The sequence below is a fragment of the Nannospalax galili genome, unplaced genomic scaffold (assembly GCF_000622305.1).
Source record: "Nannospalax galili isolate Female #2095 unplaced genomic scaffold, S.galili_v1.0 scaffold31, whole genome shotgun sequence".
In the NCBI taxonomy this organism is placed as follows: domain Eukaryota; kingdom Metazoa; phylum Chordata; class Mammalia; order Rodentia; family Spalacidae; genus Nannospalax; species Nannospalax galili.
Window position 1 is genome coordinate 221,537 of NW_008332149.1, and position 27,810 is coordinate 249,346.

The 27,810-nt window shown below is 46.3% G+C and overlaps 1 protein-coding gene across 1 annotated transcript in view; it reads left to right on the forward strand.

Annotated features, from left to right (window-relative positions):
• The window catches only part of Cpxm2 (carboxypeptidase X, M14 family member 2), a 122,250-nt gene that overhangs the window by 1,406 nt on the left and 93,034 nt on the right, over window positions 1–27,810 (forward strand). Inside the window, exon 2 of the mRNA XM_008827249.2 lies at window positions 10,833–10,931. Within this exon, the coding sequence (XP_008825471.1) occupies window positions 10,833–10,931 (99 nt within the window). The remainder of the gene's footprint in view (window positions 1–10,832; window positions 10,932–27,810) is intronic.

Sequence of the window (27,810 nt, forward strand, 5' to 3'; positions counted from 1 at the left end):
TGTGCTCTTTGTACATCGCCGCGGTTCTGTAAGTTGTGTGCCCTGAGGGGCCCTTCCCGGTGGTTTGGGGGGGGGGGATTGATGTGTATTAGGATGTGGAAAACTGCTGAGAGGGTCGTCAGGGAATGGGATGAGACACCTGCATTGGTAGCATCCGCTGGGAACTTGTCTGCACCTTCCTGGTTTTGTTCTCTGGAAGGTGGGTGTCCTTGTTATTCTGCAGATGAGGAACCTGAAGCTCAGGAAGGTGAAGTGATTTGTTTGTCACTGACCTGCTTGGGAGATTTGAAAGCTGGCCTTCCCAGTCAGGTCTGAGGCTTCCCACTTAGGGGACTTGGCGAGCCTCAGCTGCTTCATCTGCAGATAGGAGGAAGGGGGACTATTATTGCTTTTGGTTCTGTTTCTGAGAAAACCTTTCATAGCAGCTCCAGTGTGCCCCAGACATGGAGCTGTGCTCATCCTGCTGGGAGCCCTTCCCCTGCTCTGTAGATGGTTTCTAAGTATCTGCCCAGCACCAAGTGTTGGGTGAGGCCCTAGGGACAAGGGAGCCTGAGACAGCCTAGCCCCTCCTCCAAGGACATCACAGAAGGAGTCACAGAGGAGGCTTAAGCAGTGCTTCCCAGGGGAGATGATGCTTCAGGTTTGATTAGTGAGGTAACTTTATTATTTGGGGACTCTTACTACTGACCAGTTATTGTTCCTGAGACAGCTGTCTTTTCCAAAAGCTCAGAAAGTCATAGCCCAGCCTTAGTAGTGTCCCCCACTCATGTGTCATGGGGTTCAGTTATTACAACTCAGAAATCATTCTTTCTGCTTTGAGCGTTAGTGCTGGCCTTGGACCAGGGACTCCGAAGGAGAAATGAGGTGTAATCCCATTTGCAAGAAAAGGGTCATTTGCTTTCGGAAAGCCATCTTGCAGATAAAGTTTGGCTGTGGGGCAGGAGTTAGCTGTTCTTGGTTGATAGCCTCTGGCCCCACCTGAATCCCATCTCCAAACTGAAGATGCATCCATCCTGAAGTGTTAGTCTGGTTCAGAGACCAGCTTCTGTATTAGCCATTTTTTTCCCTAATGAATTAAGTGGAGCTTCCCTAGCTAGGGTAAGCCACATGTGACAGCTCACAGTTTTAACTCTTGCCTGTGTGTGTATGTGTGTCTGATCCAACCTTCCACTCTGGACCACATGTAGTTGGGGACACGGGTTTAAGAATAACCTTGATTGGGGGAGTCAGGGTTTTGTGAACTTCAATTGCACTGAGAAAATGATTGTCTCCTACTTCAAGGGACAGTGTGGTATGTGCAGCATGCAGGATGCCATTCAAGCACTCACCTCTGGTGGATTACTTTGTGAACAGGTTGTCATTTTACCTTAGGAGGGTGCTTTCAGAGGAAGGAACATGGGGCTCTGATTTGGGACATTAGATACAAACTTCTATAATTTACTGTGTGGCTGTTGTATGCTGGGTACCAGGACTGGCTAGTCCCTGAAGTAGGAGTAGGGGATGAGCTTGAGAGACAGATGACAGTATGAATATATAAAGAGCTTATTAAAATGTCTATCATGTACATCATCTTTGTAGTCTATGAAGTATTTTCCACCTAGCTCTTCAGGACATAAAAGTGGGGCTCAATGGAGGATAAACTGGAAAGGTGGGTGTGGTGGTACCAAGAGGGTATTCATGTGTACCCCTGAGGAGGTTGGTGCAAGGATTATTTGGTCTTGCTATGGATTTTGGCTTTGACCTTGGCCATCACATAAATTCCCTGTAGATGCCATCTATTGACATCTGTGGAGGTGGTTTGGCGAATGGAATCCTTCGGTTAATTATGAGTAATTGGTCAGCATCCCTACTGTGATCACTAATCTTGGTGTCAACTCACCTGGGAAGAGGGAACCACAAATGAGGAATTTCCTCCATCAGATTGGCCTGTTGGAATGTCTGGGGGGCATTTTCTTGGTTGTTAATTGATATAGGAGGGCCTAGCCCGTTGTAGGTGGAGCTGTCCCTAGGCAGGTGGGCTTGGGCTGTGTAAAGGTAGCTGAACAAGGCAGGGAAAGCAAGCCAGTGAGCAGCCTTCCTCCACTGGTTCCTGCCTTGGCTATCCTTGATGATGGACTGTAACCTGCAAGCTAAAACAAACTCTTTCCTCCCCAGGTTGCTTTTGGTCATGGTGCTGATCATAGCACTAAAGAGCAAACTAGAACACCTACTCTGAAAACTCTGAAACTTGAAGTGCACCCAAATCTGAGGCTTTTGAGCACCAAAATGCTCACAGTGGGCCATACCGTGAAACGTTGTGCATAAAATTAGGAAAATATTGTATGAAGGTACCCCTGGGCTATGTGTGTGGTGTCTGTGCAACAACGTAAGTGGACCCCATGATTAGGCTTGGTTCCCATCCCCAAATCTGAAAACAATTTTGAAATCTGAAACACTTCTGGTCCCAAGAACTTGTATAATGGATATTCAACCTGTACTGCATTTTCAATGACAAGCCCAAATACACCGAATGGAATGAAATCTTGGGAAACATTTTCCTAAATATTTAGTTTAGAAGAATTAACAGACTCACAGGGAATTTCAGGAATAGTAAGATGAGGTCTCATGACCCACCCCCTCAGCTTCCATCAATGGGAAATAGGTCACTATACTGCAGGGATTCTGAACTTTGAGATTGACATTTTGGACTGTGGGGTATGTGTGTGTGTGTGTGTGTGTGTATGTGTGTCTGTGTTTAGAGGGGTTTGGTGTCCTGTGTTGAAGGTTGTGGAGTTTTGACCCATGAGACACCAGTAGTAACCCCTCCCCCAGCAGTTGTCACAACCAACGTCTCTAGACATTGCCAGATATCAGCATGGGGCTGAGAATCACCTGTGGGTCTCAAAAGCAGGACATACACTGTTGTAAATACTTTATTGTTAACTAGATTATAATGTTACTCGCGTTTCAGTTGTTTCTCCTGGGCTTGTCCACCTCTGTGCCGCCCTCCACAGATGGGCTTTCTTCACCTTGAGGCTTCCCATTCATTGGATAGGCAGTACTGATTGCTAGAATGTTCTTCACCACAAAGACTTTTGACAACCTTCTACCTCTATTTATTCAGCTGTTTCTGGTTGAATTTCACAGTTTCCAGATTCTTGAAGTTGGAATGCTTTGGGGTCCCAGGAGTGAGCCTCAGGTTTCCAGTGTTCTTATCCCAGAGCGAAAAGCGACCCCATGGGGGTTATGGCACCGGATTTGGGGTGCACTTATTTTGTGGTGACTTTGAGCTGTGGCTGTACTCTTTTTAGAGGACAAAGTTGACTAATAATCCATCGTTGCACAACATACTCACCTTCCTCCACCCACTTGACAACAAGAAACAACAGGATAAACAGGACTTGGAAGAAGTGAAGTGGAGATTGTTTTTTCTTTCTCTTTCCTTGCATCTTGGCTTAGAAGCTGGCTCAGATATGGAGTGTTTTTAAGTCTGGGTTCCTCCTCCTTTGCAGTTTTTCCAAGCACAGGCTAGAATGCACCCCTGTTTAGATCTAGACAAACCCTCATGGAGACGCCTAATCCTTAGTCCCTGGAATGTAGAAAGCGGGCAGTGAGCCATGTTTGTTTGTAGGTCTGTGCCCAAAACCATTCCCTCAGTTTACATTTAGCACTGTGTTGTGTCCCAGCTTCCCAGCTGTCGGGGGCCGGGGGGGGGATAACCAAAGCGTTATTATTTGAGCATATTTGCTTGTAAACAAAGCCCTTTCTGTGTGCACAGCTGCTGGTTAGTGGAAAGAGCTCCCCTTTTTAAGCTTTGCGTGTCTGGCTGAGGCACTGTGCAGTCTGGCCTTTGATGGAAATGGCCTTTCTTGGGCAAAGCTGGAGAGTGAGGATTAGGAGGATGTGTTTGTAAATATGTCAATATATATTTAAAACCCCAGGGACTTCCATTAGCCTACTTAAACAACTAACCAGCAAGCCTGGAAGCTTAAGAGTTAAACCTGAAGTGTTTCATCTAAAGCTCCAAGGGAAAGGACGGATTAGAAAAAAGCATTGCTTTCTAAGGCACCACCGCCCTTTCCAGAACGCTTTCCAAAGTCAACTCAGTGACAGCCTATTCCTCCTGCCGGTGCCCATGGCTCCAGAAACCAGGGCCATGCCTGAATAATAAAGGGCAGAGGACCCTTGCAGGGTTGAGGAAGTAGGAATGCATGCTGTAGTTCTACACACAGTCCTGTGTACCCCTAGTGTCTGTGCCTGCCAGGTCTCAAAGTGGCTGTGCTTTCAGGTCAAGGACAAAGCCAGTTTCGGCTCCAGATCCTGGATTTTATGGTGGGGCCTCCTCTAAATGTCCCAGGGGACTGGGAAGATGAGTGCTTAGGCTTGCCATCACTAGTGTGGCAGACTCTGCCCCCTGTGGCCCTCTAGGGTCCCTGCCTCTGCGGTTGTCACTCTGGGGTCATGAAACCCATGAGCTAAGTTTATTTAGCTGGCTGTGGGAAGAACTACTGTCTCTATTGGGCTGGTAGCCATCTGGCTACTCACAAATGGCTAACATGGCACAGAACACCTGTTAATTGGAGCTTCTGATAGTCCAGATTTGAAGGTAATACCTGCTCCATGTAAGGCATGTGGAGGGCTCCATGGTAAGTCTGTTCAGGGTTCAGAGACGGCTGGGGGTGGAATCTGGCTCTGCCACTTCTGACCCTGTATGACTTTCCCAGTCTTGATTCTTCTCTCTGGAAGGTGGTAATAATACTACCCACACTGCCTGGGGAAGTGTGAGGTTAGATGAGTTGATGTACAGTGGCCTCCCAGGTTCTGAGGGGGCTCCGTGGCACCTCTCCCTGCTCCTGGAGTCTCCAGCCAAGTTGTAGCCTCTGGGTCCCGACAGGCAATGCACCTGGGTTGTCGACATCTTTTTCCTCTTCCCTGAGGCTGCGTGAAATCACCTTCCAGGTGCAGTTCTGCACTGGTGGGCCTCTGTTTTCAGGTAGAATCAAAATTCAGGTTTATAGGTGCCAAGGGTGCCCTGCAAGGCCTTCTGCAAAGGGCCCACACTTGCCTACACACACCTGCCTGCTGCTGTTTCTGGAGTGTTTCCTTATAGGCAAAGGATTCCATGAGGTTGTGAATCAGGAGGGTGGCTGACTTCAGAGATGGTGGCAGTGCTGTTCTCAGAGGCATTCCAGAGCTAGCTGACCCCACTGTGCCCCAGGTCTGGTGGAGACTCAGGTTTCCGCATGAAAGCCTTAGCCTCAGCAGTTGGGGCTGTCCAGGCTGTTTCCAGAGAGGATACAGCAGCTGAGAGGAGCAGACAGATGGGGATGGGGGTGGAGGCAGGCATTAGTAGATTGATTGATTTGGTCCTGACCCTGGTTCGGTGACACAGAGGTCTCAGTGGCCACACCTCAGCATCTCCCCTTGCTAGACCATGAGGTGCTCTTGACTGGAAGCAAGCACATAGTTCAACCACTGAGGCATTTCTCAGGATTCACACCCCACCCTTTCCCTCTAGCATCACCTATCCTCAGAGTTGACTGTCCCTTCCCTGCCCCCATCTGCATGGAGCAGATACTTCTGTTTTTGTGTAGACTTTTTGTTTCTAGCTTTGGAGTCCTCTTGGATCTCTCAATGTGGGCTCTGTCAGTTGGTGTGTTTGTGGTGAGTTAGAAAGCTGTAACTGGGCTGGGGAGACGGCAGGGTCAGTAAAATGCTTGCCCTGCAAACACAAAGGCTTGAGTCAATCCCCAGAATCCATGCTAAAAAAACTAAAAAGCTGGGGGTGGTGGAGTTTGTTATCCCAGCACTGGGGAGACAGAGAAGAAGGATCCCTGGGTCTCACTGGCTAGCTAACCTAACCTGCTTGTTTAAGTTCCAGGCCAGTGAGAGACCCTGTCTGAAAGAAAAAATGGTGGCCAGCACCTGAAGATCAACACCTGAGATTGTCCTCTGGTGCCTACATGCATGTATAGAGACCTGCCTGAGTGCACACACACACACACACACACACACACACACAGAGCTGTGATTACTGTGTGTCCTGAAGCCTCCAGCATACATTTCGGGAGGAGCCATTAGGCTTTTGTTTGCATTTCTGAGTAGCTTCTGAGAACCCCATTTGGTGACATTTTCCTCCTACCATGGTTTCCTTACCAAGAAACGGGCAAGGAGACCAGAAGCCCAGGCCAGTTCCCTCTGCAGAGGGAGTGCAGAGCCCTGCTGCCTGGAATTTCCTGGGGAAACGCTCCACTGTGGGGATGCAAAGGGCTTTTCAGTTTGGGGCTGGTGAGGGGTTGCTACTGTAAGCTCCTTGTGTAGCGAGGGGAAAACATAGTTTTCTATTCAGCCAGAGGAATTATATTTATCACCGTAGACCAGAATAGAACATGTGGCCGGCACTGGCAGTCCTGTGTGCTACTTTTAAGGAATTCTGTGTTGTCATGCGGCTCAGATGGAGCTGCTGATTTGATTCTGGCTTCTTCTATTTCTTTTTCTTCTTTCATCTGTGTAGACCATATGGTGCCTTTCTTGTTCTACGTGAGGAAAGGGCTACGGAAGAGGCCTCTATGCTGGGGGGTGGCGGGGAACCGCTGAGATTTGGAGTTGGTCTCCAGCCCTTTTACTTCTGGTCTCCGTTGGTGACCGTGGGAGGCCCTCTTCCTTGCTCTGGGCCTTCCTTTCTATCCCCATCAATAAAATGTCATTCCTGTCCTCAGAGGATCGACCCTTACAGTGAGCAAGTCTTGGAAACTTTGAAGTGCTTGCTGCCTCTGTTAGCTGTTAGCCAGTGGAATGGTGCTGGTGAGTTGGCCCCAGGATTATGTTGACCTCGAAGAGCCAGTAGCTCTCCTTTACACCCTGAGTTCCTTTCGGGGTCATTTTGTGCCCTTCTTTAACTTCCCATGTGGCAGACTCTGTTGTCTTCTGTTGAAAAGGAATGGGGTGGTGAGGAGGGGTAGGGCTGGTGGTCCCGGGGACATAATTGGCTGTGTAAGGCAGGGAGGGCAGGAGCCCCGCCTGCAGCCAGGCCTTCATGTGGGAGTCTGACCACTACCTGCCTCTGACCCAGAAAAAGTAGCCAGGCCTTGCCTGTGATCTGGGCCTCCTGTGTTGCTCACCTTAGGGAATGTGTTCTCCATATGTTGGTCCACCCAGGAGAGAAACATCTGGGCCTTTACTCGGGGGCTGAGACTGGGTTTTTCTTATTGGTGTCAGGGTGTCAGTCACCTGGGCTATTCTTTACGCTTTTTATTTATTTATTTATTTATTTATTTATTTATTTATTTATTTATTGATTGGTCTTTTTGAGACAGGGTCTCCTTGTAGCCCCAGCTGTGTTGCAAAACTTGCTATAGACCAGGCTGGCCTCTGCCTCCCGAGTGCATGTGTTCCACCATGGCTAGAGCCTGGTGCACTATTTTAAAAATATTTTATTTATTATTTTTATGTGGATGTGTGTACTGCCTGCATGTAGGTGAGTGCACCCATGTTGTGCAATGCCCACAGAGGACAGAAGAGGCTGTCGGATCCCCTGGGACTGGAGTTATGGACAGTTGTTAGCTGCCATGTGGGTGCTGGGATTCAAACCCAGGTCTTCTGCAAGAACAGCCAGTGTTCTTGACTGCTGAGCCATCTCTCCAGCCCCGCACTACTCTTTTTTGAAAAAAAAAAAAATTGCTTTTTATTCTTAATACACCTGTGTGGAGCTCAGAGACCTTCCTCTGTCACTCTCTCTTTTTTGAGACAGGGTCTTTCACTGAACCTGAGGCTCACCAAGATTTGCCTGTCTCCATCTGCCCCCTCCCCCAGCACAGCCCTGGGGTTACAGATGCTCGCTGCCATGTCCAGCTTTTACATGGGTGCTGGGGATCCAAACTCAGATCCCAATGGTTGTACAACAGTCACCTAATCCATGGAGCCATGTCCCCAGCCCTACACTCACTCTTTGTCCCAAGAAAGCTCCAAGAACAAGAGGTTATCCTGTCTGGAGAAGTGAATGTGAATTTTTAGGAAGGGCTGAGGTGAAACTTTCTTTCCTGAAACTTTTTTCCTCACAAAATTTATAATGTTTTTAAAAAGAAATTTAAAATATTTTTTAGTTATTATTTTTACTTTATGTGTATGAATGTATTGCCTGCATATATGTAAGTGCACCTGTGTCATGTAATACCTGTGGAGGTCAGAAGAGGGTGTCAGATCCCCTGGAACTGGAGTTACAGATGGTTGTTAGCCTCCATGTGGGTGTTGGAAATTGAACCTGGGTCTTCCCAAGAGCAACCGGTGCTCTTTAACCACTGAGCCGTCTCTCTGGCCCCAAGAAATTTAAAATAATTAAAAAAAAATAAAAGACCTTATCTTGGGGCTGGAGAGATGGCTTAGTGGTCAAGAGCACTGGCTGTTTTTGCAGAGGACCTGCATTCCATTCCCAACATCTACATGGGGGCCAACAACCATCAGTAACTCCAGTTCCAGAGGATCCAACACCCTCTTCTGGTCTCTGCAGATGCTGAGAACTTTTTTACTCAGTGTACCCACATACATATAGACAAAACACCTATACACATATGAAAGAGAAAATAGTTATAAATAAATAAATCAACACCTCATTAGCCTCAACATCATCAAGTTATGCTGCAAGTTTTGCTGAGTGACTTGGGTTCTGCAGACCCTGGATCAGGCTCTTTGAGAAGTGCCATTTCTGAGGATTCAGCAAGGACATTCCCACCCACAGAAGCTGCACTGATGGCTGAGCAGGTGGCCACGTGACAAGCCTGTGTCGGTCCTCTGGCCTTTATGAAAAGTTGGTGTATTGAATTCTAGGTCCGTCCTGGTTTCTTTTCTGTTGCTGTGATTAAAACACCCAACCAAAAGCAACTTAGGGAAGACAGGTTTTATTTGACTCACAGTTCCAGGTTACGGCTCATTTGTGTAGGGACGTCACAGTGGGAACTTAAAGCATCACATCCACGGTCAAGCACAGAGAACAAACTCATGGATCCTTGCTGCTGCTTGTGCTCAGCCAGCTTTCCGCTCGCATGGTTCCCAGCCCAGCTCCGGAAATGGTGACACCCACATTCAGGGAAGGTCCACCCACCTCAGTTAACAACCTAGACAATCCTCCACAGACAGGTCCACAGGCTAACCTGATTAGATAATTCTTATTTGAAGCTTTCTTCCTAGGTGATTCTAGCATGTGTTGACAGTTAAACTCTCCAGTCTAGTCTTCATGAGGGTACGTTTGTAATTTTTTCTGGTTACATGAAAAATGAAAGCTACAGCAGACCTCACCGAGAGTGTAACAGAGGCTTTTCTGTTAATTGTGCCTTGCGTACTCTTCATATATTTTAAGGATTTAGGGTTTTCTTAATAAGATTCACTTTAGAGGTGGAAATCATGTCATGATGGGAAGTGGTTTCATTAGTTGGCACAACCCACAAGCTCTCTCTAGTTTTAATGTTAATTTAAAATGACAGACTCTTATTTTTTTTTAATTTTTATGTTTTAGTCTTTTTGAGACAGGGTCTCCCTGTAGCCCCAGCTGGCCTGGAACTCACTGTGTAGACCAGGCTGGCCTTGAACTCACAGAGATCCACTTGCCTCTGTCTCCCAAGTCCTGGGATTAAAGGCGTGCCCCACTACGCCTGGCTTGCAGCCTTATTTTTTAAGCATCTTTCCAAACAAACCTGCCCTCCTCTTCGTGTCTTTTTCGTTATTCATTGACTCGTTCATTCATTCATTCATTCATTCATTCATTCATTCATTTTTCACAGCCTGTTATGTACTGGACTCTGGTGGTAGAGCAGTGAGCAGAGCCACCTGAAGTCCCTGTGTCCTGATCGGACAGGTCACAGCATCCTGTGGTGCAGCACTGTGGTGGGGCTGCTGGTACTCCAGGTCTTCTTTCCCCTTGGGTATATGCATCTCCCAGGCACCATGAGTCTGTGCTGTGGCTGGCTCACACCTCTTCTTTTCCCTGGAGACGTGCCTTTGAAAGCCTGTATCCCCTTCTCCAGAGCTGGCCAGTCATTGGCGGGTGCTTTTCAAGTGAAGAGTACTCTGTCATTCCTGAGTCCCCAGGCGATGAGCTGAGCCAGCCAGGCTTGCTTAGCTCCTTCCCTGACCCATCTTCTTTTCTCTCCCTTCCTTCCTCTTAGTACTTAATAGGCAACCAAGCCCTGCATTACTTGGCCCTAGACAGATGCTACTGCAACCCATCCAAGGAGGATTATGTTTAAGTGAGATCAGGAGAGCCAGTTTAAAGAGATGATGACAGAGCTGAGACTTTTGAGGTGGGTAGAAGCCAAGAGAGTGAAGGAAAAGGGTGTTCCCATGAGAGAAACAACTATACCAAGTTCTGGTGACGAGACTGGTATTGCTGGAGCAGAGAAAGAGGGTGACAGTGTGAGGAGAGACCGAATGGTCAGTAGGAGCACAGTGGACTTTCCAGGCCACTGCAAGGAGTCTCCGCAGTTGGTGAGCAATATCATCAGAGTCCCCACGTCATTGTCTTGGAGAGAGTTAGGAGGGAGAACCCAGCACTGGGTAACTTCGAGCTCTGAAGGTCAAGTCCAGCCTTCCAGTGTCAGTTCCAGCACATCCTGGTGCCTCTGGCCTTAGGGAGGGTCAACCACACTTTGTGATCTTCCAGTCCTAACAGCTTGCAGGTGTGCCTGGTTCTTATGTAGAGTGTTTATTTTCCGTGAGTAATGTGTGTCCTTTCTTTTAACCATAGATGCATAGAGTCCAAAACTTTGGGGGCTGGAGAGCAAAGTTGGGAACAGCTCTGTGCCGGAGGGGTGATGGTGAGTTCTCTGATGTGCAAGTAAAGGAATCTCTCTTTTTCTTTCTAGGTAAAAACAGGAACAGAAAAGGCAGAAGGACCAGGGGTCCAGAGAAGGATGCCCGTGATGACCATGGTGTCTCGGTAGCCCACGAGACTGTCAGAGAGAGTAAGTGAGGCTGTTGTCACTCACCCAGGGTGGGTACAGGCCCCTGGCATGACTTCCTGATTACAGATACTCTGTGGGGTAAGAAGGGACCAGTTCTGCCTAGGTTTGTGTCTGTCCTTAGCCATTTCGTGGAGCATGGACATCTCAGCAGCTCACACTTTGCTGGGGGCATTGCTGCCCTACTGAGATTTCCTGATTGATTGCTCAAGTCACTTTTGAATTCTCTGTCCTCACCCTTAGGCTGTCCTAACACCATATTCTTGCTGTGTGGCTTCTTAGCTGCCCACAGTTCTTACAAATGTGTGTAAGTGTTCATACATTTTGCCAAAGGTGGTGGCCAATGCAGATGCCAACCACCTCAAGTCACCTGAGTACATGGATGACATTGCCTTAGATGTCTACCCTTGGAGAGCTTTTCCGAGAGAAAACGCTGTCGTGTGACTAAGGCACCCTGTCAGCAGGGTCAGGTACCCAGATATACTTTGCATGTTGTTTTACAATCATCCATGGGGTTGGATGGAATTCTGTATATTTCTTTACCTCTCTCTATGCTGTTCAACTTTCCCGTTCCCTTCCCCAAAGTTGAAAGTGCCTTGACTTTGGACTGATTCCTGTGCCATCGTAGGCCAATTGAATGAAGAGAAGTACCTGTGTGCTGAGCAGAGGGGCTAAAAAGCTTTGTTTATTTCTATCTTGAACCTAGGCAATTGGCCCATGGTGTTGAATGGTAAGTAGATTAGATGTGGATCCAGCAGGGAGACTAGAGACACTCAGCTGATCAGCAGACACCTTAGAAAGAAATTATTTTTACCATATTAGGTGAATTAAGTTAAGGGAATGCAGGAGACTAATGGGGAGAAAGAGGAAGGGAGGGGAAAGTGTGTGTGTGTGTGTGTGTGTGTGTGTGTGTGTGTGTGTTGGGGGGCATCATCAAAGTACATTATATAATTGTATGAACATCTCCTTATGAAGCCAAGGGCTATGTATAGTGAATATATACCAATAAAAAGACATGTTTATTGTATGCCATTGAGTCTGTAATGTTTTGTTACACAGCAATAGCTGACTGATACAACAGAAAGACTCTCCTTGCTATTTTAAAAGACCGCATATTGTCCCATCAATTGGATGCTTCATCACTTAACCTCTTAATGATGGAAATGAGGTTGTTTCTAATCTTTTGCTTCTATAAAGTGTCTCAGTGAAATCACTATATCTCTATACCCTTAGCATGCATAGGTTGCCAAGCAATTCCCTACCTACTTGGCAATTCCTAGCATGACTGGACTTGTTTCTGGCCTCAACCTCCCTTTATTTACTCAGAAGAAGCGTGTCTTTCACATGCGTCCTGTGCTGTGAGCCTCTGGGCTTGGGTGTACGTCGTCTCTCTGAGGACTTGCCAGCTGAATTGGTGACTGAGAGGACAGCTTTGGGACTGGATGGGATACTCACTGGGTGCAGGATTCTGGGAAAGTTGCTAATTTTGTTATGACTCAGTTTCTTGCTCTTTAAAGTAGAACTGAGTTCCATTCGGAGCTGTGCTGTGATGACGAATCAGGGTCTGCAGAGCGTAGCACACACAGTGAGCTCTCAGCAGCCCTTAGCTGCCCTTCGATGCTATCTTGGGTTTTTATTTGTGCCTTTGAGCAGGGTTCAGAAGACTTTTTTAGAAGATCAGATCATAAATTTTCATGCTTTATTGGCCAAGAAGTAAAAATCAGTGATTATGCAAGTACTTATATAACCACTTAAAATGCATTCTTTAAAGTGATACAAGATCCATTATTTTAAAAAAGGTTTAAATTAGCATATATTAGTTATACATGCTAGTTTGTTGTGACATTTTCTTACTGTACATTGTACTTTCATCACCCTCTCCATTATTCTCTCTTGTTCCCCCTCCTATTGATCCCCTCCCTCTTCCCAACCAGCCCTTTCTCCATCTCCCCCCCCCCCCCCCCCCCCCCCGTGCTATTGAATTCCATTAGGGTTGTTTACAGGGCCATAGGCAACTTACCAGTGGCCACATTACTGAAGAAAATGCCTCTCTCTCCTCCAGCAGCCGTTAGCTGCCTGTGGGTCCTCAGGGGCCTCAGGAGCTCCTTGTTTCTTCATAGGCCCAAGCTTTAAAAAATGTTTTTTGTTTGCTTCTTTTTTGTGTATGAGTGTCATGCCTGCATGTATGTAAGTGCACCTGTGTCCTGTAATGCCTGCGGAGGGCAGAAGAGATTGTGGGGTTCCCTTGAAACTGGAGTTATGGATGGTTGTTAGCCACCATGTGGGTGGTGGAAACCTAAGCTGGGTCCTCACCAAGAGCAGCCAGTGCTCTTAACCACCGAGCCATCTCTCCAGCCCCTTTGTGCAGCTTTGTGTATTCTGGGGATCTAACTTGTGCTTATGAGGCAAGTATTTACCTGCTAATAAACAAATTTATTTATTAATTTATTAGAAATCTGTCAGAGCCATCTGACATTTGAGGAAGGTTGAGGAAACCTTCAAATGTATGTTTTTAATGCCATGTGGCCAGCCTGCATCTCTGGACTATGGGAGACTTGGTCTGAAACCAGAGCTACCATAGGCTACTTCCTGGATGATGAGGGCTTAGGAGACAGAGATCTCTGATGTGCTTGGTGACGTGGGAAGGCTCTGTTAATTTTTCACCCAATTAACCTCCAGTGTTGTCCTTGCTGGCCAAGTCCACAGTGATACATTTTCAGGAAACGAACTAGGGCTGTGTTACCGTCAAATAAAAGTCGGCACAGGTATGCCTCTTGCTTGAAAGGATTCTGTTCCTGGGAAGCTGGCTTTTCTTTGTCACATTCTCAAAACCTTGGGGAAGCCCTCTCATTCTGTACTGCTCACTTAGGGATGGATTGGGCAGAAAACCAAATTTATTATATAATGTCCTAAAACTTCATAAAAACTTGACATTTAGGGGCTGGAGAGATGGCCCAGCAGCCAAGAGCACTGGCCGTTCTTGCTGAGGACCCAGATTTGATTCTCGGCACCCACATGGCTGCTAACAACCTTCTATAACGTACATTCCAGGGGATCTGATGCCCTCTTCTGACCTCCATGGGCATTGCACGACATGACGACATGGGTGCACTTAGACACATGCGAACAATATAGTCATACACAAAAATAAAAATAAGTGAACTATTAAAACTTGACCTTTAAGTCATTTAAAATGAAAGTTGTTCTAAACAGACTTCTTTACAGCCTGAGTGAATTCTCACAAAGTTCATTCCCTGAAATCCAAAGCCCTGGAGGACAATATTTAGAACTACGGTTTTGAGGAGATTAGGTCATGGTGAGTCTTAATGAATGGAATCAAGGCTTTTATGAAAGATGTCCCCACCAACCTTCCTTACCCCTCACTAGTGTGGATGAAGGGAGAAAACGGCTACAGTTTGTGAACCAGGAAATTGTTTCTCCACAGGCACTGAATGTGTTGGTACCACCTTGACCTTGGACTTCTCAGCCTCCAGAACCATGAGCAATGAATTTCAGCTTCTAAGCTGCCCAGTCAGCGGTGTTCCTGTTTGGCAGAGCACCCCACACAGACCAAGGCAATGCCCGATGGAAGTGTGATGTGGGATCTCACAAGGCTTTCATGTCAGATTTTCCTTTCATGAAACACTTCCATGTTCTAATAACTGTAACTTTATAGTAAATCAGGTATCTGGTAGAGCGAGACCTTCTTCCCTTGTCCTCCTCTCCCCCTCTCTTCTTTACTCCCTCTCCTTCTCTGCTCCTTCCTCACCCCTCCTCTCTTCTCCCTCCTCCCACTCCTCCTCCTCCTCTCCCTCTTCCTACTGCTTCCCTTCCTCTTTCTTCCTCTTTTCTTTTTTCCCTCTCATCCTCCTCTTCCTCCTTCCCTCTTCCTCCTCTTCCTCCTCCTCCTCCTCCTTTCTCCTCCTCCTCTCCCTCCTCCTCCTCTTCCTCCTCCTCTCCTCTTCCTCCTCCTCCTCCTCTCCTCCTCCTTCCACCTCTCCTCCTTCCTCCTCCAGTGATGGCATAAATACATGTGACACACCAGCATAGAGCCATCTTCTGAAGCACAATCTATCATGGGCCACATCATTGAAGAAAAGAGACTTTTAAGTAAGGGCATTTGAAAAAGACTTTTTTATTGAGTTTTGTAATCTCATACAACAGTTCCTAATCAAATTTGGACCCCCTCCCCAATCTATGCCCCCTCATCAGAATGTGCACAGCTACATGTGTATGTTTACACCATCTGGTATATTCTACAAAAATCTCACTTGTTATTTTGATTAGAATTCCATTAATTTCCCAAATCAGTTCAAGGAAAATGAACAATTCACAAAACTGACTCTTCTAATCCATGAACATGGTGTGTATCTCCATTTATTAGATCTTTAACACTTCCCATTATATTTTTTTTCTGCAAGGTCTTGTGCATATTTTAATATATCACACGTGTTATTCCACGATGCTTTCTTTCAACTATCCAACTCTATTCCTGGTGTATATGACTGATTTTTCATATATTGATTTAATATCCAGCAACTTTATAAATTCTTACTAATTGTATATTACTTTGAATTTAGATATAAGATCATTTATATAAACTAAATAAACACAGGTCCTTTCTATTTATTATATATTTTATTTATTTATTTTACTGCTCTGGCAAAGATCCCATCTCAAAAATATTTTTCCTTTTGGGTTTTCTGCTTTCAGAATTTTACTTTTCTTGATATTGTGGAAAATCAAGTTCAGCATAGAATCAAGCAGTACTTGGAGAGTTGGAAAACTCACGTTTATTCATGCTGGTAGATTCAGAAGAGCTAGTGCTCTGTGAGCCCAGACCCATAGTTCCTTACAGTCTTTATAGTTCTTTATGCATCATTTATTAGCCGCTACAACATTGCTGGATTTAAATTACATACAGTCTATATGATTACCAGTGCAGTTGCTTACAAGTCCCGAGACCACTGAGGGGAAATTCCTTCTGCAATTATGTGGTCATGTATGTTTACAGAAACAGATATTCAGGGCAGGACAGGTGCTAAGACATCCTTTTTATTTTGATCTTTTTGAGACAGAGTCTCCCTGTAGCCCCAGCTGGACTGGAATTTGCTGTATAGACCAGGTTGGCCTCGATCTCACAGAGATCCACCTGCACCTGTCTCCCGAGTGCTAGGATTAAAGGCATGTGCCATCATGCCCAGCAAGACGTTTTTTAATGACAGAATTTATTGCTAGCACCCTAGCAAGCAAGGTAATCACAAACAGATGCTCCACTAGGTAACTGTGGAGCAGTTATTTGTTTCCCAAGATGGCTTTGAGGTCTTCTGTATTCTCCATCTTAATTTTGATTCTTCTTTTAGTACAATTCTTGTTAGTAAGTATTCATAAAAATCACTAGAAGGTGAGCATTATCTCCTAAACTATACCATCAGTCACAAAATGGTAAAACACCAGATAAACACAAAGTAACATTAAATGCATGGGTTTATCTCTTTTCCTTTCCAATATGAGGTTTCAGCTTCAGTATTTACAACACCTGTCTGTATATAAACTTCAGTATATATTGCTTTACCAGGTAGAAGTCACCCCTCTCAAGCTTCATTTAGGATGAATAGTTTCTGAACAAATCATTTTCCTATTATATCAAATCACTTTCAAAGTTATACTCTTTCTTGAACTCCTTTGGGTGATGAACCTCTTTTCATGTTCTCTGTGGGGCATTTTCATTCCTTATACTGTCCTTTAGTCATCTCTGAGTGAGGCAAGAGCTGACCAGATTTCCTCCACTGGTAGGCAGTCTGGCCTTTCTCAGATCTACAAATATTGATCCAGTCCACATGCAGCTGCCCGCAGCCATGGTACAGAACAAGCCCTGGTTTCTAGCAGCTTTTTTTTGTCTCTTACATATTCTTGGTCTTCTGAGGTGCCACCTTCTTCCCCACTGCTGGCTCCTGGACACCCTGCTCTGGTGGAGGACTCCAGAGAACCGTTCTTTCCTCCACATTGCTACGAAGGTTTTTGTTCACTATTGGAACAGTTTACCTGCCCCTATTTTCTGCCCAGCTGTTTTCGGAGACCTCATGATGAGAATCACTGTGGAAAGTTGACTGGCAGGAGAGGTGGGCAGCTCCCACTCCAGGCTTTAGAGAGGGTGCCAGAAGCTGTCTAATTGTAGTTGCCATAGATCCTGGATTTGAAACTGGAGGCACACAGTAAGAGAGGAATGAAAGCCCCTCCCACTCCCCGCACTTCTGGGAATCTCTTTTCTTCCCCTCATCTGTCTTCATCTGACTCACACGTGGTGAATGTTCCTCCAGATCTGGCATTAGATTGAAATATCTTTCCTTTTTTACATCTTGAGTTTTTAAGGCAAGTTTGGGAGAGGTTGAAAAATGTTAAACTAAAATTCCCCCAAATGTAAGACAGTTCTGAGCAACTGATAGGTTTATGAGATATAGGAAGTCATAAGAAGTTTGCAAACAAAAGCCCTGGGAGAAGGGTCTGAGTCATCCTTCACTCTGCCCCTCCAGTGTTGACATTTAACATAACTGTGGTACAGTAACAGAATCAGGAACTTGACATTGGACAAGCCACAGAGCATACTCAGATTTAGCCAGCTATATAAGTATTGCGTGTGTGCACACACGTGTGCATGCAGTCTTATGCAGCTGTATCACATATGTTGTTTCTAGACGCACCACTATTCTATCAAAGCTCCCTTGGGCTATTTCTTTATAGCTAATCCCCTGCCTCCCATGCTCAAGCCCTAACTCCTGGCAAAGCAAATCTGTTCTCTGTGATTTGGTTGCTCTAAGACATTTAGACTTAAGGAACCATACATTAAATAACTTTTGAGATTGGGTTTTTTTTTTTTTTTTTACATTCAGCATAGTTGAATAGAAGGGTGTAACTTTGAATTTTGTAACCACCACTCATTGATTTGGGTTGCCATGGACACCACACAGTGCGTGAATGCACCCCTATAACTGTGATTTACAGCAGCAGGAAAACTCTGCTGGAACTTCTCAACTCTCCACTGAGCTTCCACTAGCCAGTTCCCCCATTTCTCCTTAAAGACTGCCGTGACCAGAGATGACTTCTGTGTGGTTTTGCACATGGCAATATTTGTGGAATCGTAGTCTTTGTGTCTGATTTCTTTTTCTCATTAATGTGTTCACGAGGTCCATCTGGGTTGCGCATCCTGTGGCTCATTTCTTTCACTGGTTTGTAGTATTCCACTGCACCACTGTGTACCACACTCCATGTGCTCATTCTCCTGTTGGTGGGTCTTTGGGTGGATTTTGTCTCTTGGTTTTTTACCCAGAGAACATTGGGGGTCATTCTTTTAATGGGTCTAAGAATGCATTTCTCCAGCAGTGTTGCAGAGTCAGTGGGGATAAGCATATATCTTCAATAACAACTGCTGGAGAGGGGCTGGGAGCATGGCTCAGTTGGTAAAGTGCTTGCTGTGCAAGCATGAGGACGTGAATTTGGGTCTCCAGCACCCATGTTAAAAAAATAGTGGGGGCTGGAGAGATGGCTCAGCGATTAAGAGCACTGGCTACTCTTGCAGGGGACCTGGGATTGATTCCCAGCACCCACATGGCATCTAACAACCATCAACCATTTGTAACTCCAGTTCCAGGGGATCCGACGCTCTCCTGACTTCTATGGGCATCGCATGACATGGACACGCACTTATATGCATGCAGGCAGTATGCTCATACACATAAACATAAAAATAATAAATAAAATATTTTTTTAAAAAGCCAGGCATGAGGCCTATAATTGTCAAAACAAATGCTGGAAAGGAGACAGGAGGATCCTGAGCTCACCAGCCAGCCAGTCCAGCCAAATCAGTGAGCTCCAGGTTCAGTGAGAAACTATTTTAAAAAGAAAGCAACTGAGGCAGACACCTGATCCTGACCTCAGATCTCCACCTCGCATGTGCACTGAAGTGTACACACCACACACACACGCACACGCACACACACACACTCACACACACACACACACACGCACACGCACACACACACACACACACACACACACACACACACCCGTTGCCTCTCCTCCTTGGAAGCCAACCTTCGGCATCATGATCTTTCACAGTTGATTCATGCTGGAGGGCGTGTGCTATTATTTCGTCTGGTCTTCCTCTGCGTTTTCCTGGGGACTAGGGACTAGTGCTCCTTTACCATTAGGCTAACTTACTTTGTTCAAACCCATTTAGGGCATTATTTTTCCTTGTCATTTTTCGCATTCTTTTATGGAAGGGTTTTTGTTTGTTTGCTGGCTTTTCTTAACACCAGCATAAATACAAGTCCTTTGTCAGAGTCTCAGAGTGAGGCTGGCCTCCCACTCACTGACTTACCTTTCTTTCTAGCAAGGATGTTTTTTGAAGAACAGATGTTCTTAAATTTAAAACAAACCGATGATTACTCTTTCCTTTTGGTTTAGTGCTTTTCCCATCATGTGGAATTATTATTATTTTTTTCTCCCTCCATGGTCTTGAAGAAGACACTCTTCTATCTTCTAGTGATGAAGTTTCTTCTCATATTCATGTCTTTCCACTGAAACTATTTTTATTTTTTGACATGTGTATGAGTATTATATTTGCATATATGTAAGTGCACCTGTGTCATTCACCTGTGGAGAACAGAAGAGGGTGTGGGATCCCCTGGAACTGGAGTTACGGATGGTTGTTAGCTGCTATGTGGGTGCTGGGATTTGAACCCAGGTCTTTTGCAAGAACAGCCAGAAACTGGTTGAACCATGCTGCTGAACCATGTTTCTAGCCCCAGTGGCATTATATGACCTAAAGAGAACTATAACATGTAATAGTGTAAGTGGTACATGCATGTGATGGTGATCATGAAGGTGACAAGCAAGGGGTTAAGCTTTAAGAAGTTTCGAGCCAGTAATTATCTTCTGGGAGCTTTTACTAGCAATGCATAAAGAAAATCATGATGGTACAGAGAAAGTGACTATCAGTGATACTGACTTTTAAGACATGTCACTTGTGTGTTTATGAGCATTGGTTTGGTGTGAGAAATTCTATGAAGAAAACTAATCCTGGCAGTGATTGAAGCTCTAGCCTCTTCAGGGTACCCAAACTAATGTGCGACTTGGACCCTGGGGCTTTTTTTAGGAGGCTGACGGCAAGGTGGGGTGGGTTGGATGAGTGAGATGGTTGGGGAAGAAGTGTGGGAAAATTTACAGTTGAAGCAGCCACTGAGCTGGGCGCCCATGGAGGAGATAAGTGGCCAGAGCCTTTGAGGCTCATGCCTCCTGGGGCAGACTCCATAGGCTGCGGGCTTGGGCTTGCTTCCCAGTTCTCTGGGAGTTCCCTCTATTGGAGATGCTGGGGCCTGGGAAAGAAACTTTCTGAGCTTTTACCATATGGGTGACAACATGGGTCAGATTCTAGGGGACTCCTGGAGGCACTGGTTACCTCAGAAGTCTCTCCTGAGAGCCATTAGCATTGATCAGAGTCCATGGGGCAGAGTGTGGCATCTACTTTTCTAGACTTCCCCAAAGATTCTGATGTTCTAGCTGAGCCATTTGCTCCGCTGTCCCTCTGCGGAGGGGTGGGGGGGGGGCTCTTCTTTGATGTTTTTAAGGGTGTTTGTGGGCAGTGTGCCTGCTTTTGCTCCGGTGCGCTGCCGCGGCGGGGAGGGGGGGGGGGCTCTTCTTTGATGTTTTTAAGGCCGATTAGATAAGACCAAGATTAGCTCATAGACTTCCCAAGAATCCTGGGACTCCCAGGCCCCTCTGGGCACCTCATGGTGTCTGAGACAGGCAGTGAACCACTACAAACACATTCTCAGCACACACAGGGATGCCGCCTACTCACTCTTCGTTGGTCAAAGGGAATGTCAAGTTCAGAAAGGCAAAGAATTCCATCAGTGAAATCTACTAGATTCATAGGCAGCTTTGGAAGCAAAAGTTCGAGAGCATTAGAAGCTTATCATTCAGTGTCTCCCCTCTGTGTCTTACCCTCAAGAACTCTCTGCTCTGTCAGCAGCAGGCAGCCACTGGAGGCCACAGTGAGTAATGAATTTCCCAGCTCCAGCTCGTCTCCTAGCGGGACCCCCAAACACCACCAAACATTCACATTTTACTGTGGTGCTTCCAACTCAATGGAAGGGCATAAAGACTGTAACTTGGCATTTCATGTTGGTGCTGTGTGCAGAGACGAGACACCAGGGTGTTTATTTCCTCCAGGGAGAAGTTCATTGTGCTGGCACCTGGTTCTGTGGAATCGTTCTGGAAAGCAGAGCCTTGGGCAAAGAAAGACCCAGCCTGTCACACCCTCTGCTGATTTCCCTTTATAGTTCGGTTTCTTTGTCCCCCAGATAGGCTAACACACATATTCTGACTGGGTGCTCTGTGCTCTAAGACGCTAACGGGCAGAACTGTGTTCCTGCACTTAGGCACAGACCGGGCTGCATTCCTTTTTCTTTCTTCCGGGGGGTTCCTGCCACAGTGTCACTGCTGATTAAGTTTGACCTTGGACACTTAGCAGCTATTTAGCTCAACTGGCCTCCCCAAGTTTGTTCATGTGTAAGATGGGTCGGTGGACATTGTGGAGGTTGAGTGGCAAGATGCTCCAGAGGGGGTGGGTCATGGGGGCCCCTGGCACAGTAGCCCTATTGCTCCCAAGTCCCTCTCACATAATTTTCATGACTTGACCCTCACAGTAGCACCCTGGGCAGATTTTTAGACACAGAGGGTGGAGTTTGGGATTAGGGTTCCCAAGACAAAATTCATGTGCCCCAGGATATTAAAGGCAAAGCACATGGGGTTTGTTCAAGAGCTGTTGTACAGTGTCCTAGTTCCATTTCTCTCATTGTGACAAAGCAACTGACAAAAAACAACGTGGGGAGGAAGGGTTTATTTTAGCTCACAAGTCTAGTCCATCACTGTGGGGAAATCACAGCACTAGACTCTTGAAGCAGCTGGTTACATCACTTCCACACATGCACGCTCACTTGTTCAGCTTACTTTTTTCTCCATAGTTACACACCCTGGCGCATGAAATGGCTCCACCTGTAGTCAGAGTGGGTCTTCCCACCTCAATTAACTCAGTCAAGAAAATCCCTCACATGCGTGCCTGCAGAGCAACCAGCTCTAGCCAATCCACGATTGAGACCCTCAGGTAATTCTAGACTGTGTCAAGTTGATGATTAAAACCAGCGGTCACATGTAGCTTGCTGGTGGTGGCCAAGACACACCATGGTGGTGCTCTCCATCATCTATAGTGGACACTGTGTAGAGAATGCTAGCAAGGGACAGATCTAATGAAATGTGTGGAGTGGGAACCAGGCAGGGAGGTCTCATCTCCACCTCTCTGTGGATGGAGTGGGCTGGGAGACTGCACCTCACTCAGCACTGGGTGTTCCGAGAGAAAGTAGCTTTATCCTTGATGACTGTCACTCTTTTCTGGAGTCACTCCTCCAGATTGGGACACATCTTGGATCTCTAATTAATATTTTGCTGAAGGTCTTTTTCACACTTTTTGCCATATTCTCCCACCCACATGTTTCTCGGGATTAGAGCCTGTTTCTTTCAAGAAACAGCAGAAACTCAATTTAATGGTCAAAGACATGCTGTGAATTTTCATGGCAGGAGAGGGAGCTTGTCCTGAGGTGGGTACGGTGGCTGCTGATGCAGGGCGGAGATTGATTAGCTGGAGAGGGTTTCTTACCACAGTGCTGCTGAGATAGTGAGACGGATGAAGGGCTGAGGACGAGTTTCCTCTTTATATCAAGAATTCTTGAGTTTTTTTGAGCCAAAATCTTATGTAGCTCTGGTTGGATATGAGGATAAGGATGACCTTGAACTTCTGACCTTCCTGCTTCTATCTCCAGACTGCCGGGTTTGCAGCCATGAGCCACCACTCAGGGCTTTTGTGTGGTTTAATGCAGCCCTGGGGATTGAACTCATGTTCATGCAGCTTCGTGTATGCTGGATAAGCACTCAGCTGGTCTACACCCCCAGCTGCAATGTGGAGTAATTAACTCATGGCTTGGCATTATAATAAAAGTATATCACAGTTCTGGGCTGGAGAGATGGCTCAGCGGTTAAGAGCACTGGCTGCTTTTGCAGAGGACTTGGGTTTGATTCCCAGCACCCACATAGCGGCTACGAACCTTCCTTAACTCCATTTCCAGGGGAATCCGAAGCCCTCTACTGATCTCCATGGCATTGCAGAACACAGGTGCACTCACATGCAGGCAATACATTCATACACATAAAATAAAAATAAAAATAATAAATTAAAAAAAAAATATATATTACAATTCTAACACCAAGTTTTTTTTTTTTTAACTTCTGGTTACAGGTATTTCAATTGGGCTTTGAAATACTTGTTTCTCCTTTTTACTCATCAGCAGTGCAACCACACTCCTGTCTTCCTCTGCAGATTCTAGAAGGCTGTAGGAAAGTGCTCATCACTGGAAGGTAGTATTGTGATTGACAGGTCCTTGGACAAGAGCAGGTGTTTCCTTGAGAATGTAAAAGCAAATGAACTTTAACACCTGCCTGCTTTGGCTAGTGTTTGGATTCTTTGACTGGAAGGGTCCTCAGTCTTGCTGCCCAGAGGGTTTGTGCATCCAAGTGTCCACTTAACTCTGACTTTATTCTACATTTCTCAGCCATGAATTTTGGTTTTGGTGGAATCAGGCACATTTTCCAAATATTTATAGTTATATGAAAATACATATAACTTATCTCAACTCCCTTGGCTGTTGATGGATAGTTTAGCTGGTAGCAAATTCTGATCTCTTTTCAGTCAGTGATTTACATGAGTGAGTGGCTGATAGGTCATCTCGTGCCAGTCTGATGCTTACTCCTTGGTCATGTCCCATAGTTGTGGACAGGTCAGGGACTGTAACTGAAAATATATCCTTTGACTCCTCCACATCCTTCTCGGTTTCTGATCTTGAAGAGGTCAGCGGTGCCCTTGAAGCCTTTCCATTCAAGTTATGGATGTGCTATTTCCATAGAGAATTTCCCTGGGGTTGTTCTGTTGCTGGATGCCTTCATTGAGGCTGGAATCCAAAATCTGGAGCATAGTCTGAGGTTCCGAAGATACCATTTGAGGAACCAGGAACATTCTTGGGTGTTGGGTTCAGGGAAGTTGCCTGTTGCTCCTTTCTTTGTAGTCCTTCCTAGTCATTGCTTGCTCTGGGGGCACAGAAGAGAGGAGCTGCCTGTCTCCTGTGTAGAACTGTGGGCCTTGGATAGCTGACCTGTTGTGGGGACAGGCTCCATATTGTTCAGTGTGTTTACTTGGCCCCTCCCTCCTTCCTGTGTAGGAACAAGCTTAGGGTGATCTCTTAATTACCTCCCTCGGTTTCTCTTCAGTGCAGAGAAGTCTGTAGGCAAAGGAAAAGGAGGAGAAGCTCTCCCAATTCTGAACCTCCACTAGGTTTGTCAGAAACCCTTAGGATGATGGTTTCAGGGATGGAGGAGGAGGAGAATGAATCAGGCTGAAAAATACTGAAGTTTGTCAAAGTCAAGCATTCGGTGTGGAGGACATTTTAGTGCCCAGCATTTTGAATTAATTTAGAGTCTAAAATCAGAAGACCATTTTCCAAAAATAAAAATAAAAAAGAAAAGAAAAGTGACATTTTTACTTTGTTGATTTTTGCATAAAGGAATGTGGAAGAAAGAATTTATACCTAAACTACTTTGGCCTTAAGGTTTAATTCCTTTTAAAATGTTAGTTTTTTACATTCATTTATTTATTTATTTTTTCTGTGTGTGTGTGTATGCATGCCACACCACACATGAGGAGGTCAGAGGACAACTTTGTGGGAATCAGTTCTCTCATTCTACCATGTGGGTCCCTGAAATTGAAATCAGGTTGTCAGGCTTGATGGCAAGTTCCTCTAGCACTGAACCAGCTCACGAGCTCTAAAAATGTTTTAAAAAATTTGGTGGAGGGGTATGGAGTCCATTACAACTGATTTAGCAGGTGGTTTCTTCTGAGCCTCATGGTGTTCTGCACCGGGGAGCACATTGTCCTGCACTGGGCATCTGGACCCAGTCTCCAGTTTTTCTGGAAACCCCAAGAAGGTGATTAGAGCTATTATATGGTAGAAGGTAAAGAGTGAGGCTATCAAAAGAAAAAATCAGAGTGGATGATTGATGAGCTGGAAACTTCTCTTTGAGGATGACCGCCCTGCCGTGTCTCTATGACCCTTGTTGGGGCTTCTGCCATCGAGTGTGTGGGGACAGAACCCTTAGGACCAGAAGGTAGCTACAGCTGTGGGGAGAGGCTCCAGCAGCAGACAGTAGAGACAGTGAATGTTTCTTCAGTGGCGACATCCATAGCCACAGCCATGACGACCACTGAGGCTGCTGATGCCCACTCAGCACCACTAGGTTGGTCTCCAAAGTAGCCCGGGAGCGGGTACCAAGGTGAAACTTCCTGTGCACATGCCAACTCTTTGAGACTAGATGGTTCCTGTGATGTCTGGTAGAAGAGATGTTGGATCCAGTGTGGATTGTTGAAAGGAATGAGAGGGAGGAGCTCCAGGGAGTGGGTCCGAGGGTGACAGTCCTTTGCTGCATGATGGAAAAGGCTCCCTTCAGGTGCAAAAGAGAAAAATCAAAACAAGAAAGATGTTTCCTGAGAAGGGGGCAAGGGAAAGCGCTGTGTTCTGAGAACCAGGGCCAGAGTGCTGGGGGTGGTGTGGGGGGTGAGGGAGAAACACAGAGGGAGCACACTGCACCTAGTCCCAAAGACACGAAGGAAGGGCAGGATGTCAGAAAGGGCCATTGTGAGCAGAGACAGACACCAGAGCAGAATGTAGAAATCCAGAAAGGTGGGTGGGAAGGGATGTGGACTAGCCTGGGCTGGCTGTACGAGGAGGAGCCGGGAGAATCTGTAATGTAACAGCCCAGCTGGGCGAGCCCTGCTCTTGATCCCCATTGACCTTCAGCACTAGACAGGTAGCTCCACACACTTGTCCTGGGCACTCTGGTGGCTGGGAACTTGTCTGGCTTCTGTTCCTGTCTCTCTGCTCATAGCAGCTGAGTTCTGCTGGCCAGGCAGGTGGCTGGCTGAGGTGCTCAGGAGCTGGATGGAGATTCTGCACAGGTGTGACATGGGACTGGAGACGTCCTTCTAGTCAGTCGGTCCTTTCCTCTGGCAGCACGGGCTTTTCCCGCCTACTTGACAAAGGCTTTGTGATCCCATCCAGCCCTGCTTTCCTCCTCCCTCTAGCGATCCTTCCTTGCTTAAGTGAGATGCTGCTGGTTTCCTTCAGCCAAAGGACACTTACTAACCCACATGGGTCCGTAGCTCATTCTTTGCCTCTCAGGGACATTGAATTCTCCGAGATGGATTGTGGATCCATCTCTAGCTACTTCTAAATGGCATGGACAATGGGAAAAACTTTCAAACCAAACAAGATCTGAAGAAAGTGCCTTCGAAGGAAAAAAATCCCCAGTTGTTAATGTGCTGGGTTCATGGTCGATTCTATCTATGCGTTGGCACGGCACACATGTTTATTTGAGATCCCACCGAAAGCCCCACCCAGTGATGCTGTGGATGGTGGGAGGGAATTTTTTTGGTTTCTGCTGTGACACTCTTGTAAGTGTGCACAAGAGAGGTTGTTAGTCTAGTTGGGCAAGCTCCCATGAGTGCATGATGGTCTGGACCCCCTGAGAGAGCAGGCATGGAGCTTCAAGTCTGTACGAAATATGCACCCAGTAAACACCCCATTTATGGGTGCTTTTAGTTCTCACATGTCTTAACAAGAGGCTGTATCAATAGGGGAACAACTTTGATGAATACGTAATGTTGTTCAGGTAGTTCTTTTTTAAATTAAAATATTTGTATACATATAAAGCGTTTTCTTTTTGTTTTCCTAGAAGAAATTCTTTGGATAGCAATTACTGTAACTGTAATGAGCTATCTGTCCATATGGATGTCTACCTGTGCACCTGTCTGTCTGACTAAATGGCAGAAGTGGAAGTTACTTAGCTGGGGGAAGTAATGGAATTCTCCTTTAGCTCTGTGTTCTGCCAAAACACAGTGGCTGGGATGGCTTGATGTGGAAGGTTAGGGCCAGAGTCTTTTCTCTGTCTGGGTCTTTAATGCTGTGGTTCCTTGGCGTCAGAAATCAAATTGGCAGAGTTGAGATGAGCAGAAGCTATAGCCAATGGCTACCTCAGTGCCAGACCCAGAGGGGGGAATCTCTCAGCACAGGTGGAGGATACTGATAATGTCTGAGGCCAGTGACCAGTGCAAGGACCCAGCAGCAGGTGGGAGCAGTGGGGAAGCCACATCAGCTTAGGGTACCATGAGCTCAAGTTATGAGTGGCAGACTCTGAGTGGAAGGCTACAGGATGCCCCTGATCCCAGGAGCCCCAGTGAGTCAGTGAGCTTGATCCTCAGACCTTGCCTCAGTACTGAACAGAGCCTATGGTGGCTATAAGGGAACACCGGGTCTGAGAGCCCCGGATCACAACTTAGAGAAGGTGTCCCTTGTCCTGAAGCCAGAGTTGGGGGGACCCCATGCTGAAACTTGTGGCCCTCTTGAACCAGGAAGTGTATGAACTCAGGGGCCATGCTTCTTGGCTGCTGGACCTTGAGAGGGCAGGGTGGGCTATTGCTGTGATGGATTAAGAAGGTTCACAGTGAAGCCCAGCTTTGAATACAGACAGCATGAATTTCATAGGTGGTTGTGGGATAACCTTGCTCAGTTATCAGACAGAGTCATCAATTTCTGGTAGGCAGGACAGAGAAGTACTCAGCTGACACTTGGTATCAAGGATGTACCACCCAGGTGGGTCAGATCCATGTGTCCTCAAGACCTGGAAGATGGAAGGGCAAACCTTTGTGAGGAAGGGGATTGATGGT